The sequence below is a fragment of the Protomyctophum bolini genome (assembly GCF_963924005.1).
Source record: "Protomyctophum bolini genome assembly, chromosome: 18".
NCBI classification, from domain to species: Eukaryota; Metazoa; Chordata; class Actinopteri; order Myctophiformes; family Myctophidae; genus Protomyctophum; species Protomyctophum bolini.
The window spans coordinates 32,200,454-32,220,880 of NC_137879.1; the positions used below are offsets into that span (position 1 = coordinate 32,200,454).

The 20,427-nt window shown below is 43.3% G+C and overlaps 1 protein-coding gene across 1 annotated transcript; it reads left to right on the forward strand.

Annotated features, from left to right (window-relative positions):
- Positions 1-3,531: 3,531 nt before the first annotated feature.
- LOC308333646 (cytosolic carboxypeptidase 1-like) lies at positions 3,532-19,528 on the forward strand (the record flags this gene model as incomplete). The annotated part of the gene is made up of 4 exons (XM_080790102.1): positions 3,532-6,559; positions 18,050-18,072; positions 18,189-18,288; positions 19,287-19,528. 4 exons carry the CDS (start codon positions 3,532-3,534, stop codon positions 19,526-19,528), a joined length of 3,393 nt encoding a protein of 1,130 aa, XP_080646228.1.
- Between the last annotated feature and the right edge of the window lie 899 nt (positions 19,529-20,427).

Genomic DNA, 20,427 nt, shown 5'->3' on the forward strand with positions numbered 1-20,427 from the left:
TCGCGCCGAGAGGGATTATATGCTAAAGTTTCTTCAAAAACAGTCCATGGTACGTTGCTGACAGATTGCGGGTGTAAATCACAAGTGCATCGATTGTCTGAACGATCACGCACAATGAAAATCTCCGAGGCGCAAGAACCACCGGACACAGTTTTAAGAGGCACTGCCAGCGAGCTTTTAATTGAGTCATTTTTGTTCTTGGCCTACATTAGCCGAACAAAGTGTGTGACATTTTGGGCGGGAGCCCCTTTTGGTGTTTTAAACATTATGTTATAATTTAGCTATTGAAAAATAGCAGATCTACAAGCTCATAGCACGCCACCGAGTGGCGCGCTACGAGCTTGTAGGTGTGCTATTTTTGAAAAATCGTTAAAATGTGCCTCAAATCTTTCCGAACATTGTCATGATTTAGAAGGGTTTTTCGTTTTTTAGAAGAAGAAGAAAAAGAGGGCAGAGAGGTTAGTGATGAGAGGCAGGGAGAGCTGACACCAGCCAGTGAGCCAGCAGCCAGTTAATCACATCTATTGAACACTGCAGACAGGCAGTCTCACATCTGGTATAAAAATCAAAGAAACACCTCCTGGCTGGTGTCCGTTCGACAGGTGTTCATGATTCCTGATGATATTGTAATGCAAATTTAACCTGGGCCTGCAGGGATGCTATACCTCCTTGGAATGTCTAATGGAGGAGCACAAAAGTTACTATAGTAATTATTAACAAAAATGCAAAAACTATTAACCGAACCCTAGCGTCCCTATACTAGGAATGCAATAATAGGCAACCAAAGCCGACCATTCTGCGAAAATAGGCAAACGTTTACCAAAAAATATTAGATCTACAAGCTCCCAACGTGTTGTTTTGCGACAAATTGAGAGTGAAATTGTATATTGGGGAAAAGGAGGGACCAAATACAAATACAAATCCCTGTGGGATCCCCCCCATTTTAAAGTTAATTAAAATTGGGAATGCTCTAACATGGAGAGCAAAGTGGTGTTACAGTTTATCATAATTATTCACACTGATGCTGACTGCAGCAGAGTTATAGTGTTTTATGAAATCCTTTGGGCTGACCTGTTCCACAAAGATTGAACAGACCAGACTGAAAATATGGTTGTGCACGCTGGGCACATTGTGTACTTACACTAGCCCTGAGACTTGCACCCTCTGTGGACATTTTTAAAAACAGCCTTAAAATGTTCCTCTTTGAACAAGCATGTGTGGACGGTTCAACCTGAATTTGCTGATTTATCCTATTTTTATTGATTCTTCATGCTCGTATTGTCATTTTTTTTAGTTTAATTGTACAGCAATTATTGTCTGCTTTGTTTTCGTTGTGTTGTATTTTATTGCTTGTAAAGCACTTTGTGAGTCCTCTCTGTGAAAGGTGCTATATAAATACAATTTACTTACTTACTTACTTACTTACAACACAGACCTCCATATACCTAATTACAGGCCAAAATAAACTGTTACCATTGCGCTTTTGTGACAGGCACAATGTTTTGTTTTTTAGCTAGCAAGTCTCTGTAAGTAGGCCTAAGTCTTTATTAAGTCTTATTTATGAATTGCTCTGGAATGTGCTTAATTCCCACATATTCCTATAGTAACAGTTACATATAGATGTTAACCAGCAGGTGTAGTAAACACCCAAATTATTCTTTAGTCTTTACTCATCATGAGTAATGAAAGTGTTTGGCTTGCAAATTTACTACAGACATGAATCATTGAAACATGAATCTAATCCAAATATTCATGAAGCAAAGAACACTGCACACTGCACAAGGAGACAGCAATCTTCTTACTTTAATCAAACACACATTTCACTGCTCTCTGGTGATGTACAGTACTGTACACTGCTCCAAATCTGTGGAGTAGTTAGTCACAAAAGAAATGGTGCATGGGAAATGCGAAGAAGTAAAAAGTGAAGACACTGTTCTTATTCTAATGTTTTGGATTGTTAAAATGATGGTACTCACACCATCTTTGTTTAAGATTGGTTGACTCGGTCCAGTGGTTTGTGATATTAGCTGCGGACACACAGACACAGCTCCTCCTAGGAGCGGTGCCATAAAAACCAGACTGGCGTGACTTCCCTCCCTGTGCTGTCAGTACCTGAAGCTCAGCCTGGAGCCGTGTGGAAGCTGTATTGATTTCCTCTAAAACTATGACGATTGTTGGTCGACTATACCTTGTTTCACTGAGGAAAACGAAATACAAACCAAGCTATGATGACTAACACAAGGGTCGTTTGCACCAAGAAAGATTAAATAAAGCTTAGTTTAGTGTTAATCAGGGATTTGTTGATCAAGGATTAATTTTAATTCGAGTTGTGTTGCACCACTTAATTTTAAGCATTGCTTAACAGATCTGTGATTAAATCCTTAACCTGTGATTCAAATCCATTAAACTGTGATTAAAGTGCAGTCGTGAGCATCATTAGCGTTACTATTTCATTCATATTTGAGAATGTTTAAATTAAATTATAGTGCCTGCAGCAAAAATATATATAATAATAAAAACCGTCTCGCTCGCTAAAAAAAACAACAGACTTATAAACTCAGAGCGCGTCACTGCGTGGTAGGTTTATAGATCTGTTCCGTCGATCACACACACCACCACTTCCTCCGATAGTTTCCCAAACAACAACAAACAAGTAGAGTATATGCTGCCATGTTGTTTTCATTTAAACCTCCTCTCCTGCTGGTTTAGAATTAATCCCTTATTGATACTTAAATCAAAGTTTAATTCAAAACCAAGATTAAAAGGATGGTTTAAAACTAAACCAGATGAGTGAAAACTACTAGGTTTATTCAAATATATTGACAATTTCGTCGACAAATTAAAACTAGACTAAAATGTAAAGGCGGGAGGGAGAAGAGACACAGTGGAACCAAAAGATGAGTCATTTCATGTTTGGTTGCGCTCGGGACGGATGTTGTGCTCCTAAAATAGCCGATCTGCAACACATTGGGCTTTTTTCAGCATGCAACCAAGTGTAAAATCAGGCATTACGACGCCCACAAGGCCTGCCGAAATACATCTTTGTCCACAACATCAACTGTAAACAACTGTAAACTAAATTACATTTTATTCAGCTGACTCAGCTGATTGATTATTCCTATGGATAATGTCTCTAAATCATGAATGTTAAAACCGCAAAAAATAATATCTCCCCTGCCTTCCCCAGCCTGGTGGGGTTTCTTAATTGGCTGACAGTGATGTCAGTGTGATGTCATAATGTGGTGTCATTGGCTCACTCAATGCCTACGGTATAAACGCTATGTCATATGGGATTCATTAAACTATTAGGAGCCAGGATCAACGGTCTGAATAAAGAAGCCCGACATGAAGCAGCCCAATGTCGTCTCGGGGAACGGCCTTTCCAGCAGCAAGAAGAGAGTGCTGAAATTGCTGTGCCATTTGGGGAGGATAAGTGCGGATGCCATGATGACAGATGTTGAAATCCCTCGACAGCTCACCGCAGATATCCTACATATCTTACGGACCAAGAAGAAGACTAGGGCGCACGTGATGTCCAATGGCTCCGATAACATGGAGGTGATCCTGACCTCGCTGCAGAACTCTCTGGATCTCGAGACCACCCTGAACATTCTGTACATTCTCGGCAACCTGCTGACCGTCGGTTGGAGACTTGGTGTGTTCGTGGCTAAAGGAGGAACCGGCATATTGCTCCAGTTGCTGATCACTGCCGGTAAAGAGTCTCCTTCTGTCAACGGGGAGCTTATGTTTCTCCTTCACTCTCTGCTGGCCAAGGCTGGGCCAAAAGACAGACAGTTTGGAACAAAGGCACGTCTGTACGGCGCTCTGAATGTCACAGCCAAGCTCGTGAAAAAGAGCTGGTTGTTGAATAACACCAAGCTGTTGTTGCCCTGCATGCGCGTCCTCAGGGTGTACTCTTCCAACTTGTTAAACGTGGTTGCCCTGACGAAGTTTGGATTGGTGGAATTTATGATCCAGCTCGTGGGGCCCTACAGGAAGAAGACCACCAGGGAGTTTGACATTGCCCTGGACACGATGGAGGCTATGCTCCGAACCAGAACGAGTGCCCGCCGTGCGGTGGACAATGGTCAGGTGCCCGCTCTGTTGAGACTGCACCTGGACTGGCACAAAAATGACACACAGCATCGTCACATTATGATCCGCAAAGGCCTCCTGGCCTGCCTCATTAACATCACCAAAATCAAACTAGGCAAGAGTGCTTTCATAGAAGCAGACGGCATGAGGATCCTTTTCAATTCCTCCGCTGAGTGTATATCCAGAGATGACTCTCACGCTCTGGACCCTGTCGTCAACGCTGCTAGTGCCATCATGCTGAGGTGCCTTCCTAAGAATCAGCTGCCTCTGCTCAAAGTCACATCAGCTTTCCGCTACACACCCAATGTAACTGCAGAAGCCATGGCACAGCTGCGCAGTCAACAACTTACAGTGGATGACGTGGCAGACAAAAGGAATCAACCTGCAGCGGATGACGCGGGAAACGAGAGCGATGACGAGACAGAGGAAGACGCAGAACATGAGGAAAGTACGGAGGATCCCCATGCTGTGAACAATGACATAGAGACCCTTCTGAACGGGCTCCATCCTAAGGAGGGAAGCGGCCGTCCATTTGAGGAGCTGAGGGTCTATGAGAGGTTCTTCCTGGAGTTGTCCGATGACTTCCAGGATTTTGACATTGACCGACCAGCGGGTGTCTCCTCTACACCATCTTCGTCATTGTACATTCAGTCTCCTGCGGTGCGAGGCTTTGTCGCACGCCAAGTGGGCGGAGGGGAAAGAAGCACGGCGCAGTCCGGCTGCATCTCTAAGGCTCTAGGGCTACAAGGCTCCTCAGAAGAAGTGACGTTGAGAGTCCCAGACATGGTCCCGCTCCCACTCCATGACCCCGAGCTGTACGTGGAGATGGCGAAGGGAACACGCTCTGTGCATCAGTACTCAGAGGTGGCATATCCAGACTACTTTGGACATATAACTCCGACCATTACGGAGCCCATTCCGGAGAGAGTATATTCTGTACAGGGGTCGAAGATATTCCAGGACATTGAGAGGCTGATTCGTCCCAATGAAATCCTCGATAAAGTGGTGTATGATCTGGACAATCGCGCTAGCCCAGTGATCAATAACGATGGCAAGTCGCTGAAGTTCAACTCTCTGTTTGAATCCGGCAACCTCAGGAAAGCTATTCAAGTCAGAAAGAACGAGTATGATCTCGTGCTAAACTCGGAGATCAACAGTAACTTCTACCACAATTGGTTCTACTTTGAGGTGAGCGGCATGAATGTTGGAATCAACTATCGCTTCAACATCATCAACTGTCAGAGGTCCAACAGCTGCTTCAACCACGATATGCAGGTGCTGATGTACTCTGTGACTGAGGCAACCAATGGCAGGCCTTATTGGGTCAGAACGGGCACAGACATCTGTTACTACGAAAACCATTTTGAAAGGATCACCACCGAAGCAGAAGGCAAAAAAAGGAAACTGTATTTCACAATGACCTTCAGCACAAACTTCAGCCATAAGGATGATGTTTGCTACTTTGCCTTTCACTACCCTTATACATACTCTACTCTAAAGATGCATTTGTCCAAGCTAGAGGCATTGAGGACACCTCAGATCTACCTCAGACAAGATGTCCTCTGTGAGACCCTGGGGGGAAACGGCTGTCCACTGCTAACCATCACTGCTATGCCTGATTCCACCTCAGATGATCACATCTGCCGGTTCAGAAACCGTCCAATTATCTTCCTGACTGCCAGGGTGCACCCATTAGAGGCCAATGCCAGCTGGGTGATGAAAGGCACACTGGAGCTCCTGATGAGCACCAGTCCGTTGGCACACAGTCTGAGAGAAGCTTATATCTTTAAGATTGTTCCCATGCTCAATCCCGATGGAGTGATTAATGGAAATCATCGCTGTTCTCTGATCGGACTGGATTTGAATCGCCAGTGGCAGAAACCCAGTCCAGAGCTCCACCCTACCATCTACCACACCAAGGGCCTGCTGCAGTACCTTGCACATATACAGAGGGCTCCACTGGTGTTCTGTGACTACCATGGCCACTCGCGTAAGAAGAATGTGTTCATGTATGGCTGCAGTGTGCAACAGACTCTCCTGGAGTCAAATATCAGTGTGTCATCCTGCAACCTGCGAGAAGACCCGGGATACTTAACCTTGCCCAAGATCCTGTCCGAGATGGCCCCTGCCTTCAGCATGGACAGCTGTGATTTTGCGGTGAGGAAAAACAAGGAATCCACTGCTCGTGTGGTTGTATGGAGGGAGATTGGCGTAAAACGGTGTTACACCATGGAGAGCACGATTTGTGGATTTGACCAGGGTGAATATAAGGGTCTCCAGATTGGCACCAGGGAGCTAGAGGAGATGGGAGCACAGTTCTGTGCAGCCTTGCTCACATTGAAAACACCGACCTCTCCCGTGGGCCTACACAACCACCTCCTGGATTTGGAGAGTGACCTCAGTGATTTGGAGAGTGACCCTAAAGCAGACGAGGGGATAGTGGAGAAACACGGTGCCAAGAACAGTGACAAAGAAATGGAGGAGGATGAGGAAGATGATGATGATAATGATGATGGTGAAGTGGAGGAGGAGGAGGAGGAGGAGGAAGAAGATGAGGCTGAATATGAAAACAACCACAGGAACCATCTTCAGGAAGCCGCTATTAACCTTAACCAGCTGTCTGACTGACCAACTAACTACAGGTATTGACAAATCACATAGATTTTTTGTTGTTTCTCTTTTATTGTAATGTATTTAATCAAAGTTATATCAAACAATTTGACAATAAACATATAACATTCAAGAATGAATTCACTTAAGCTTGTTCACCAGTATTCTGAAGCATGGTACTAGTGTACAGTACATCATGTATTTATGTATTCTGCTACATTGCTACAGAATGCCGCTTTGTGTGGTCTTTATGACGAGTTTGGACAGTAAGTCCACCACCTGGACAACAAAGCATGCATGGCTGGCAGAACATGCTATGTTTGGAAGAGGACACACACTGCTTGAATTAACTACCTTCCTGTTCATTCACTTCGACCTGTGGAGTCTCAGTGGTCAAGGAGCAGGCGGAACAGGGGATTGCAGCAGTTTCAAACGGCTCTTTATTTGTTTAGCAGCAAAGTATACAGAATGCATGCAGGAGCAACCCCCCGTAGGTTCAGCATAAATTATATTCCATACAATTTAAGTTTCACAGGCGTCGTCGCCAGCCTGGAGAGGATGAGAACAGAAGATTAGATTTCAACTCAGGTTTGTATAGTCTCTGATAGCTCGCTCCTCACTGGAGGGCTGTGGTTTTAATAACGATAAGAGGTGACGGCGCTGCCTTGCTTCGTGACGTCATCGGTCTTTATCTTTAACTGTAGCGGGTCTTCTCCCCTAGCGGGTTCCAGCTCCAAGAGAGCACTAGCCGTTTTGCCACCCTGGTGTATATAATGAGCGCCTGTTCGCTAGACAGGTCTCAATAGTAGACTCAAGAATTATAGGTTTCTTTCCGACCTTATTTTGGGTAGTGTCCTTGTCGCTGTCACTGTGGCGGGGCTGCCACCCTCCCGCCGCGCGATATGCGGACTTGGAACTCCCGTCTCTATATTTCACTCATACAGTCCGAGTGTCTCTGTCCCTCGGACATTCCCTGGACCGTTCCTAAAAGCCTGTGATGAGAGGAGAATGACAGTTAAGACATGCAGAGCTATTCACATGAATGTGTGTTCGGTGGAGGTGTGTGTGTCGTCTTACCCCCCGACGGTGTGCCGTGCGTGCCTTCGTGAGCATGTGTGTGTGAACCAGCCGCTGTCAGACGTAGACTGAGTCTTCCTTTTTATATGACGGGTGTGGCCGCTTGCTGATTTGGGTGCGGTCGCTCCATCAGCTCCAGCTGGCGGAGGAGGAGATTCGGGACGTATATATTCCCTATCACACGGCCGAGGGCGTTCCTAACGGCCCGAGGCTTCTTCTGTCTGACAGCGTGTCTGGTTGCCCTGGCAACGCACTTACCATCGCGGGGTGTCGCTCTCGAGACCCCACAGACCACTTAGGTATTAGAGTCCTCCCTCGTCCTGTCTCAAGGTTGGCTACCAATATGGCCCACCAGGCCTATTGACATTTTATGCGAACAGCTGTCTAGTGTCCAACTATGGGTATTCAGGGATTATTGCATTTAAACTTATGTTTATCTTTTACTAAAGGTGTTCTACTGCTTAGTTAATTTTAGTTCTGTATTTTATAAGGATTTTAAAATGCACACAGCGCTGTGGAGAGGCCCGTTACAAATACCGCAATTAAGTCCGAAGGAAGCTGCCATATAGTAGAGATTAGGAAAACTGACAGCCTGTACTTCACTGATGGTCTTTGATGACATCATGAATCAATGTCTGATTATTCTTTACCTGACTAATTAGGAAGTAATCAAGTACTAACCTGCTGTATACATGACGTTACTGAAGGATATGGATGACTATCATTTTGTGCTCATTAAGTCAGCCAACAGCTTGGATCATCAGTGGTTTCAAAACAAAATTGACTTGAGTACTGTACTTCACACATTTTTAATGTTTGTTTAGAGCTTACTTAGACTTAGTTCCTCCCGTTCCTATTGGAACATTGGGGGTGGCGACGAGTCCCCTCCATTTGCTCCGGTCCCTACTAGCGACCCTTCTTGCTCCGTGCCAGCTGACACCCATCTCGCATGTAGGTCTTCCTTGGCTGTCTGTCTCCATGTTTTCTTTGGCCTCCCTCTCTTCCTTTCCTTTTCACCTTCTGGCATCCAGTCCATTCCCACACTTGCCGGTCTCTCTCTCTCTTGGCAGACGGAGTACGTGCCCAGCCATTCTCCTGTCCCTTTCAGAGACGATGTCAGACAGTGGTGCTATACCCCTGCCCTTCTCATCACCTCCTCATTGTTCTGTTATAGTGCTTGTGAAATCGTTTTCCAGCCAAGTCTATGCAATTTAAAGCTGCTATAAGCAATAATCAAGTCAAAATTGTAATGTTTTTATTTTTTATTTATTTTTTATTATTCAGGCAGCCAGCAATGGGTAAAACGCTCCCAAAAAGAAAGTTTAGTCTCTGTGACCGCAATCGGCATTCAAAGATTTTCCAAGAAGCTTTGTCATTGGTCGATTTGGCTGGTCAATTTGTCATTTCGACCGGGTTATGTTCGACCAATGACAAAGCTTCTAGGAACATCTTTGAATGCAGATGGTGGCCCCTAGATGTGTCACAGAGCCAAAAAACTAATTGGGAGCGTTTTAATCATTGCTGGCTGTCTGAATACCAAGAAAAAGAAGTAATTCAAATTTTGACATATTTATTGCTTATAGCTTGTTTGTTTAGGGCACTAAAGGATGACACAAGACATCATGTGGCCAATACATCTGACTGATTCCGTTTTATATACAATAATAACACTAACACACTGCATCCATACAGTATGTCTCGTAACCTTTATAGTAGCAGTGAGTGAATCTGCAATCGTGTGGCAGCCACAGTGGTCGCACCCCTCACTTCACACAAGTGTGATCCTTTTGGGATACTTTTACTCCACTATAGTTCAAAGACTAATATTCTAATTATGTCTCCGTTACATTTCGAGGAAGGCTGTAGAAAGTACTTGTTACTTTTAGGTCAGCTCTCCGTGAAGAGCTGACCTGCATTACATTTACTGTCACTCCACTACATGTCAGAGGAAAATATGAATAATGTACTTTCACTCCACTACAATTATTTGAAAGCTTTGAGTTAATAGTTACTTTGTAGATTACAAAACATACATTATCCACGTCAGCGGCTGAAGTGCGGCTCATAGGTATATGGGGGCCTCATATTTGGTCTTGAAACGGGCCTCCAGATTCCTAAGGCCGCCCCTGACTACTTTAAGTACATTTTGATGCCAATACTTTTGTACTTTTACAGTGCATTTCGAATGTCCAGACTTTTACTTAAAAAATAGTATTTTTACATTGTTGAAAATGTAAATTTAATTTTACTTGTGCTTTTGAATACTAATAAGTCTTTTTAAAAGTATTTAGGCTAGAATATGTAAGTATTTACTGTACTCCAGTACTTCCACTTTCATGACCAGGAGCATCTACCCTTTGACTCGCTACGAGCTTGTAGGTCTGCTATTTTTTGAAAAATCGAAGAACGACTGACACTTTTTTAAATCTGATCTCAGGTCAGAATGGGTTAATCAGACCAGTGTGTGTCCAGTGGAAACCTCGTATGAATCTGATCTCAGGTCAGAATGGGTTAAGGCCTATATAGTTCATCGCACGACGAAGAGCGAAAATAGCTCACAACACGTCGAAATGTCTCTTTGTAATATAATGACATGCTGAAAAATAAGGATGCCATGTTGAAAGGGTATCTGGAGAACTCACCAGTTTTCTGACTCGCCGCTTTTCTGACTCGTCGCGGTTTAGTGCATTTTACCTTCATTTAAATTGCATTGAATTGAGAGAGAGAGAGAGAGAGAGAGAGAGAGAGAGAGAGAGAGAGAGAGAGAGAGAGAGAGAGAGAGAGAGAGGATAGTTGTTTAGAGTTAACACTAGAGGAAGTAGGAATGCTAAAAGTTTAAACACCAAAGTACCGAAACAATGTAATTCATTAGTAAACAATTCCTGAAATGGTAGGCCTACTTATCATTGGTATTCATATAGGCCTATACTCACCCTTTTATCATCATCTAGCTGCCCATTTAATTGCACAAAATAATTTGATCCCTTTGGAAATGAACTATAACACCTGCCCACTTTGACAGGCTGGAATGGCTTAGGGTCGACGACAGAGTTCAGCCTCTTGCAATGGGTCTGGTCCACAAGATTCGATACACCACCAAGATACCCATGTACCTGTCTAAATACTTCCTTAATGTTAACGAAGTCCACACCCACAACACCAGAGGGAGTGCAACAAACCATGTACAACACAGATTCGGCATGCACAAACAAGGGACTAAATTATTTTCACTCCTATGCCACCAAAATGTGGAACGCCCTACCAACAGTCATTAAGACATGTGAATCCCTTGACTCCTTCAAAACCGCTCTCAAAGGGCACCTACGGACGACTGCAATTCGAAACTGGCCCCCGTAAAATCTGAACCCCCCCCCCTTTTCCCCTCACTGTATATGTTTCTTTTCCCTCCTTTATGATGAATTCCTGTTCTGTTCTTTTACTATATAGAAGTGTCTATTTGTACGTCTGTTTTGATGAATTGAACATGGTGGGCCCTCTTGTAAACAAGTGTAACGCTTAATTGGGTCGTCCGCTCACAGTTAACAGTCTTTGCATTGAGTTTGTGCTTGAAATGTACTGTAATTCTGCAAACTGTTAATAAATATTTCAATCAATCAATGAAATGAGTTTGACATACTACAGTAACTAGACTGATGAAGACAGCGTGAAGATGAGGAATAATTTTCACCGCAGTGAGTTGGTAAACTGGCGAGTTCTCCGGTGTCCGTTGAAAGTGGTTAAAGCTCACCTGCTCCAGTATCAAGCCTCCAGTATCAAAGCTTACCTGCTCCCTATCAAACCACGATATCTGGCCACTAAGTAGTAAATCAATCGTCGGTATACTGTACAATTCATGATATTCATTAACTCTGAGAGTGGAAAAATCGACCCACAAGGTTCCATCTTCACACATACCGCGTCCATTGAAAAAATATTTATCACTTTAACCCTGACGCACCAATTGTGGGCATGCCATTATATAGACTGAAATGTATTTTTTGAAAATATCCATTCTGCAAGCACACAAGGCGTGAGCTTGTAGGCCAGCTATTTTCAAACATAATTAATTTTGAATGGTTTTGTTGTTCCCTCTGGATTTTGCAGTAGACTTGAGAGAACAGATACAATACTGCCCCCTTGGGGTAGTATCTGGGAGAAGAATGCTCACTGACAAAACACATTTTGCTCACGATTTCTCTATACCTCTCAGAATGAGGTCATACAGTTCTTCATATACAGAACTGACAGACGGACGGACAGACAGACAGACAGACTCCATCTCCTCGAGGTTTAATTCCACACGCTCCAGGAAATGGGAAGGTAAAAGTCATGGCACTGATATAAAGCCAACAAAATGATGTGCTCGTATTTTAATATTATAATGTTAATGTTCATGTTCATGTTCATGTTCATGTAAATGACTGGTCAGAACTAAGAGTGTGTGTTTGTTGGGGTGTTACTATATTTACTAGACACACCGTAGATACAGTATATTAGCATAGATGGGTCATAAACTCCCTTCTTCCTGCCATAGCCAACTACACTTAATAAGCTCTTTGCATAATTGTAGTCCCCAGAAGGTTCATTTTATGCCTCTGTTGTTCATTAACTTTCATTTCATTGTTCATTTTGCTGGACTCAGCTGGACTAGAGCTGATGAACCATAGAATCACCTTACAGTGTTGTACTGTAGTTTCATGGGGGGAATTCAGTTATGACGAGGGGAATTTAGTTGTGATGGGGGCGATAAATGTCTTGTTCAGGGACACCTCGAAACAGACCGGGGGTCGGGAGGTGAATCAGCAGTGAACCAGTTCTGACTACCAAACGGCTTCTCTGCCCTTCATATTCTTGCATTTCTTTTCTAGTTACTTGGGCTGTCGTCAGAATCTGAAGGGTTGAAGACCTTTTTATAGAAGAGAGATTCCCTCAAGCAATGTATAGCTCTACTGAATATAGCCGTCAAGTGGAGACCTTGTTTCTCTATATTCCATCTTTTTACGTTTTAATACATGAATGCCCTATTCAATACCCGGCCCTTGTCGTATTTTCCAGGGTGCCTAGCTTAGTGTGTGCGTGTGTCCCATAGCGATGGGGTAAACACAAACATTGAAGACAAAAGTGAGGGCAGAAAAGTGACGTGAGTACACAATGGAGATGTGCCATTGGTTAAGCATCGCATAACGATTGTGCCACGAGGCCTATGCCCAGCTTTGGCCTATGCCCAGCTTTCCGGGTTTGTGTACACACAAACATTGGCTTGTGATTGGCTGATCGCCAGTGGTGATGCCAGTGGTGAGCGCACCTCATGACATCCCTCTACTTCAATCCCAATAGGATTAATGGTTGAAACAGATTTGGTTACGTCATGGCGCGCTCTGCTTGCGCACAAGTAGGTTGTGTGCAAGGCGCAAGTTGGCACCTCGACAGAGTGCATTTCTAGTTGTATTATTATTTTTGACATGATAGATAATGACATGCCCAAAGTCGGGACAGCAGGTTGCAGGTGGTTAAGTCTGTCCGTGGGTTTTGAGACGAAGATGAAAACTGTTTAAGAAGAGCTTGTGAGTAATTCATAACTCCAGTACATTCTGTCCATGCACAGGTTCCTTTTTCCACTTACGTGAAAAGTAGCGTATTTGGACATACAAGGTTTCGGCACCAACGGCGACAATATGCTAAAAACTTGCACTACGATGAACCTCTCACTAATGAGGAATCTGAAGCATTTCCAGACTTTCAGTACAATTGATAATCCCCCTTCATCCCTCTGTCATGAACCTCATTTACTGAACACATACAGTCATTAGTGAGGGGATAATCTCTCAAGACAGATTCACAATGCACTGAAAAAGGTCTTTGTCTTTTTGGAAGGAGGAAATGTAGATAAGATAACTGAATTTGAGGTTCGATGTGAATGCTGTCATCCCGTAGCCCAGAATGACACCCCTGTCCCAGTTTGGCGAGGGGACAATCAAGTTCCTTGTATTGTACGCTTGAATACAATACATTAGGGGGCGCCATGGCTCCTTATATAGAGCAGCATTAGCTGGATTAGAGTAGACCAGGGGTGCCCATCGAAGTATAGATCACAAAGGCTGTGCAGGTAGACCGCATGACATGCCCCTAAAATATAAATAATTTAAATTAAATTAAATAAAAAACATTTTCGGCATATGCCACTTGAATTAAGGTGACTTGATTATTTTTCTTCTTTTTTTACTGTCTTGTACTGTTGATGTATGTATGTTTATGCATTACTGCATCAAGAAAAATATAAAATAAAGTGTTAAAAGTGTCTGCCAGCTCAAACCCACAATACAATACTTTGTTTTCAAGTAGCATTACAAAGTTATATACAAAAAAATAAAATAAAAACCCCTTTTTTTCCATTCCGTACATTTATCTAATATAACGACAGAGCCCCCATTCCTAGAAGCGTGCATGTGCGCACATGCATGCTTACGAACGCTGTACGCGCATGTGCTAAAATTTAAAGTGTACACCACCACCACCACCACCACAAAATCTGGATTGTTAGTTTAACCGCAGCAGCCTTGCATCTTTGTTGTCGGCATGTCTTAAAAATAGGGGGAACATTCGGCAAAAAAAACACATTCATCTACCGGCCGATGCATTCTGAGCATGTACAGTAGATCCGCTATTTTCACTATTATGCAATATGCACATGGTCTAAGTGGTTAACGGAAGCCAGTCATCCAAAGTGGAAGAACAAGAAACTTGTTGAAAATTGAAGGAAATGAAGGATACATGAAGTGCAACCAGAGGCAAATACTTCTTATCACTGTCATGGGTGCACCCCCCGTCCCCCGTGAGAAAGAAAGGCTACTCTACTGCAACTTTTATACACTATACCTGGCAGGTTAAAACAAAAGCCACCATATTAGCATTTGAATGCCCATAAAGATGTGACTATACGTGACAAAAAACGACATGGGGGAGAGAAGCTCGGGGGTGCTAATTTGTGTTCCTCTTTTCTTTATGGGTGCTCAAGCACCGACGCACCCACACAGTCGGCGTCACTGAGTGCAACTATGCAAATATAAATATTCCATTACATGGGTGTTGTGTTGTCTGCACCATTCAGAACAACACAGCCTGCCAGAGAAACCTATACACACAATGGCATTACAGCTAGGGGCCAGTAATATATATTTTCATAATGGCAATTAACAGCAACGAGCGTTCTCTTTTTATTACTCCAGGGACCACAAATTGGCCTTTCGGGCTTCTCTGTCTTGCAAACCGTACGTTATTCAAATGTTATTCAAAGTGAGTGGCATATTCAAAGAGGGTGCATAATGCATGCACGCGCACACACACACACACGCACACACACACACTATATAACTGATCTAACCTATAACCCCTAACGGATAGAAGTCTAATGTTAAACTTAAACATAAACGTAAAAACTTGAGGACACCAATTCTTGTGTTCACATGTACAAACACAAAGACACACACATTTAACATCTTTATTTGCATTCACATTTTACAAGAAATTCTTGAACACAAACAATAGTGGATGCGCAAACTTGAAAAACTCTACAACAAGTGCTTCAGGATACAGATCACGGGTACAGAAAGCATCACCTTCTCCATACATGGCGACTGCCAATTATTGCAGACACTGAACAGAATTTTGCCGATGCCTTAGATCTCGGTTTAGGCATGCCTGCAATCTGCCGGCCCCTCATGAACGAGTGATTTATGAACTTTACAGAGGCTTCCAAATATGAACACAAGTAGTTTACATTTGTAGCCAAGCTGTATAATAGCATCCTTAAGACGCTGGTACTTAAGCACCTTGGTAAGGAATGCCTCTTCCAGACTGTGGTCAAATATACATGCCACTTCCAAAATGGTCACTTCTCTACTGCCCTCATCAACAACAACAACAACAACAACAATATCTGGTGTATTAGCTGTGACATCTGAAAAGGCATCATTTTCACACACGCACGCTCACACACACACACACACACACACACACACACACACACACACACACGCGCGCACACAGTCTCACACACACACACACACACACACACACACACACACACACACACACACACACACACACACACACACACACACACACACACACACACACACACACACACACACGCACACACACACTGCAAAGCTCCCACATTTTTAACTATTTTCAGCAATGGGAAAATGTTTTTCTTGGTGGGTATCTTGGTGAGCTGGTCATTTAGCAGTGCACCTCATTTAGTAGCTCTCAAGTCAAAAGTAGACCCTTGATATCAACAACTGGGCACATACACTGGCCAATTAATAATGCATTGACCTTGAATTGTGAGTGCCCTACCTAGCTGTCTTCCGCATTTGCAGCATCTCATGACAAGAAAAAAGGGAATATTTAAGACGTACTAAGCTGCTCAGCTAAATTAACATGCAGGCTTTAGTTGACACATGCAGCATGAAGTGTTCAGGTGAGTATAGGTTTAACACAGGGGTCAGGTCTGCATATTGTCATTGAGTACGTGTCTCTTGACATGAGATCTTTATCTTCTGACAGATTCTAATGGAAAAAAAAGCCTGCAACCCTGCAATTTTGCTACGGCCGGGGCCCTTTTTGTAGTAATCAGTAATAATCCCTCTAAACTGAAAAAAGGTGAGGTGTTGGAGTCACATTGATTTAGATATGAAAAAAATTATATTCAGGACAGTGGTTTTCAACCAGTGGTCCGGGGACCACCAGTGGTCCTAGAGAAGGTTCCAGGTGGTCCCCAGCTAAATGACAGAGAGATGGTAACCAAATGGACCCTTTGACATGTGTGTATGTAGATATGTGGAGTCATCCGGAGGAATTTGCCAGGTGGGGGCAGTAGGGCTGAACTGGATAGCTATAGGCTACAGGTCAAGGGTCGAGATTCATGAAAGTAGACAGACACGGTCTGAGTCAACATGTCTTTCCGAAATGTCATATATTATTATATTTTTTCTGGCTTCACGAGGATACTGTTAGTCATGTTATGTCTCTGGAGAGCAGTGGTAAGTAAAAGTATCAATACTGCAATATAGAAATACTCCATTACAAGTAAAGGTCTGGAATTAAACATTTACTTGAGTAAAAGTACAAAAGTATTGGTATAAAAATGTACTTTAAGTACCAAAGGTTGAAAGTAGGCTACTCTTAATGCATAATGTCATGATGCGACGCATGAGCTTGTAGATCGGCTATTTTCAAATGGCCAAAAGGTTACTTAACACCACTGCTGGAGGTAGGGATGGTGTTCAGGAGGGGAGACCTTAGAGTATATATTAATATTATATACATTACATTATTCATATATATATATACTCTAAGAGGGAGACAGAAAGAAGCGAGAGACAGATAGCAAAGAGACAGTCTTCCTGTTTCCAAGTGGGAGATACTTTGCGGACAAATCTGGGCAGGATGGGAGAAAAGACACAAACAGTCTCCGACCGTCATGGGCCTTTGGAAGTCCGCCCAAAAATGGAGGTCTAAATTGATAGTGTTTATCCCATTCTGACCTGAGATCAGATTCATACGAGGTTTCCACTGGACACACACTGGTCTGATCAACCCATTCTGACCTGAGATCAGATTCTAAAAATGTCAGTCGTTCTTCGATTTTTCAAAAATAGCAGACCTACAAGCTCGTATCGCGCCACTCGGTGGCGCGATATGAGCTTGTAGATCTGCTATTTTTCAATAGCTAAAGCATAACATGATGCTAACACCAAAATGGGTGCCAGGTCAGAATGGGTTATATTTGGGAATACATTGCCGGCATATTTCGAAGAGATGCAGGATGTGTGTTGATTTGTATCAACATTTTTCCCTTAAGCCTTTTTCACAGGGTGTTGCATCTATCACAGCATTTTGGCGAGAGGCACTCGGAGGAGAGTAATATGCATCTCAGATGGAGATATCCTGACCCGGGGGCCGTACTGTTATGTATAGTTCAAGTTCGAGTGATGACAATCTCTAATATTATTAGTAATATTCTGTTCCTCGTGCGTACAGAATCTACGGATGGAAACATGAGAGCATCCTGGAAGGAAGGAGGATTAGGGAGGATAGACTGATATGAAAAAAAAAGATTAAAAAAGTGGAAAAAAATGCAGTGAATTTTTTTGAATTTGTGTCTCAAAGCAATACTGAAAAGAAAAGCAGCCATTTTGAAACAGCTGAAATCCATCAATTTCATTTTAACCATACTGTAGATGTGCGTTTGTTTCCCATGCAGCAAACTCGTACAAACTCATTCAGGTCTGACCGACCGAATGTACCCTAGTTTGTACCTGTCGAGTCACCAACCACGTGTTTTACAATGGCATCTCGCCTTTGTATACATTTCCGATGACAGACTCTCTGGTTTCTCTCAGTGTCGCAGCCAATTCCACACAGACTCTATAGTCCCAGCGCTGAACCCGCCGCCGACAACTCGCTCACAGTCACTGCAGTTCGTTGGCCGAGAAGATGGAGGTCCCAGCAATGTCTTTTAATCATCATTGCCATTGTCAAACCGAAACCGCTACATGTGAAAGACTAATGCAAGCAGAAACATACACTACCACAGATATTTACGTTACTAGAAAGCAAAGCGTTTTCATCTAAAACAGGCCATGTCTGACAGGGTTCTTCTAGTAAGGATCTTTCAAAGTTCATCTGTAGGCTGCATTCAGAATGGAAGACCAGGGGCATTTGTTCTTCACTAAATGAAAATATAACGCGTATACACATACATCTTGTGTTTCCAATAAGCAACACTGCTTTTTATCTGACACTTTTATTTGCTATATTTATATTGTGTGACATCCTATAAAACACAAGGAGGTGAGAATATAGGGTCATTGTACAGACCAGACCAAAGAAAAAAAAATACAATGTAAGGAAGGGAAGAAGCCAGCAGGCTTAATTGGAATCCTTACCTGTAGGAAATGCGGAAATAAACAATACAACAACAAACACACACACAAAAGAAAATATAACGCATCAAAGTAAAACATGTAATCTACAGAGAGGAAGAAATAAGATATTTCTTTAGATGTTTTTTGAATATTGGCAAGGATAATGAGGATTTAAGTGAAGCATCTAGGGAATTCCATAGATGAGGGCCTCTAAATTTGATGAAAGATTGATGTTTGGAAGTGCGACAATAGGGTAATTCAAAATGATCTCTTTGCCTTGTGGGGTAGGAGTGAATGTCAGAAGTAACACGGAAGAAATTGTGAAAAGAAGAAAGAATATAAACATTCAGGTCACAATGCGATGGCTTGAGCTTGTAGATGATGAAAGGTTCCAGCTCTACAACCTCACAACATTGCATTATCTGACTGTGCATTGTGAGCTTACAACCTTTGAATTTTATTCATGAGTTTATTTATGAAAATGTTCTTTTATGACGTGCCCCAAAATAGGCATGCCAGGTTGAAAAGTATTTAACAGCAGTCAAAGTCTGCCCCCCCCCCCCCTTCTAACAGAATCAATCCTGCCTGAAGAAGGACAATACCAGTCCGAAATAGCTATAGCATGCATCAGAAGAACCAATGGAGAGACCACCGCAGAACCACGGAAGTTACATGGCCTGAGGACGGGCCACACCGACGAGACCCTCCACCGGGACGATGGGCTGGAAACCAGCCATATCACCAGGAGAGAATCAACACCATACCGCCGGAAGACAGGCGAGAATTCCACCCTAGACTGGAGGAGCCCTGGTTGAAGAACAGACCCAGACAGAGATCTCCCCACCAGTCACAGGGAATTCCACACAACCAACGGCCTGACCACAGACCACAGGTCCTCCGGAGACAGAACCAACCTTGGTTGAACAAGAGACAGCAAAACCAGCAGTCAGTACCTCACCCAAGAGCCGGAGAGAGACCTCAACACCAGACCCGATCGGGTCCCGTAAGATACAACACACATACCTACACACACACACACCACACAGAAAGAGGTGACTTCTTAAAAGCCATCAGAACCATGAACAAATTGATCATAAGTACACATCATCTGCAGAATGTAAATTCTTCTAGCAGACCACCAGCGAGTATAGCAAGGAAAACCCTTGAACTCATAAATTTGATAAAACCAGCTCTACCAACGGCTAAAACCACCCTATTACTCGAAGGGATATCCAGACACTGGTGTCACACAACCATCTTAGCCTTAGAAGAACACTACACCACAGTCTTAAACACAACCAAACAAGAGTTAACAGATAACTTAACAGAGGACGAGGAGAAAAAAGCCTTTACCATAGCAATCAGATGGGCTAGAAAAAACTTAGGGAAAAGACTAACACATTTGGAGATAAACAAAGCTCAACTTATGATCACACAGCTCAGATCAAATAGAACTGTCATTTCTACCCCTCCCCCTCCTACTACTGTCTCTCTGCCTATTCCCACTTTACCCCCTCCTACTACGGTCTCTCTGCCTATTCCCACTTTACCCAAACCCCCCCCATCTACTACTATCTCTCTGCCTATTCCCACTTTACCCCCACCCCCCCCTCCTCCTCCTTCCTCTGATCCTGATATACCTGTGTCCACTCCCCATCGTTCTCCAAAAAACCCCCCCCCTTGTGTATCCACTGCCCCTCTCTCCCCACCCTCT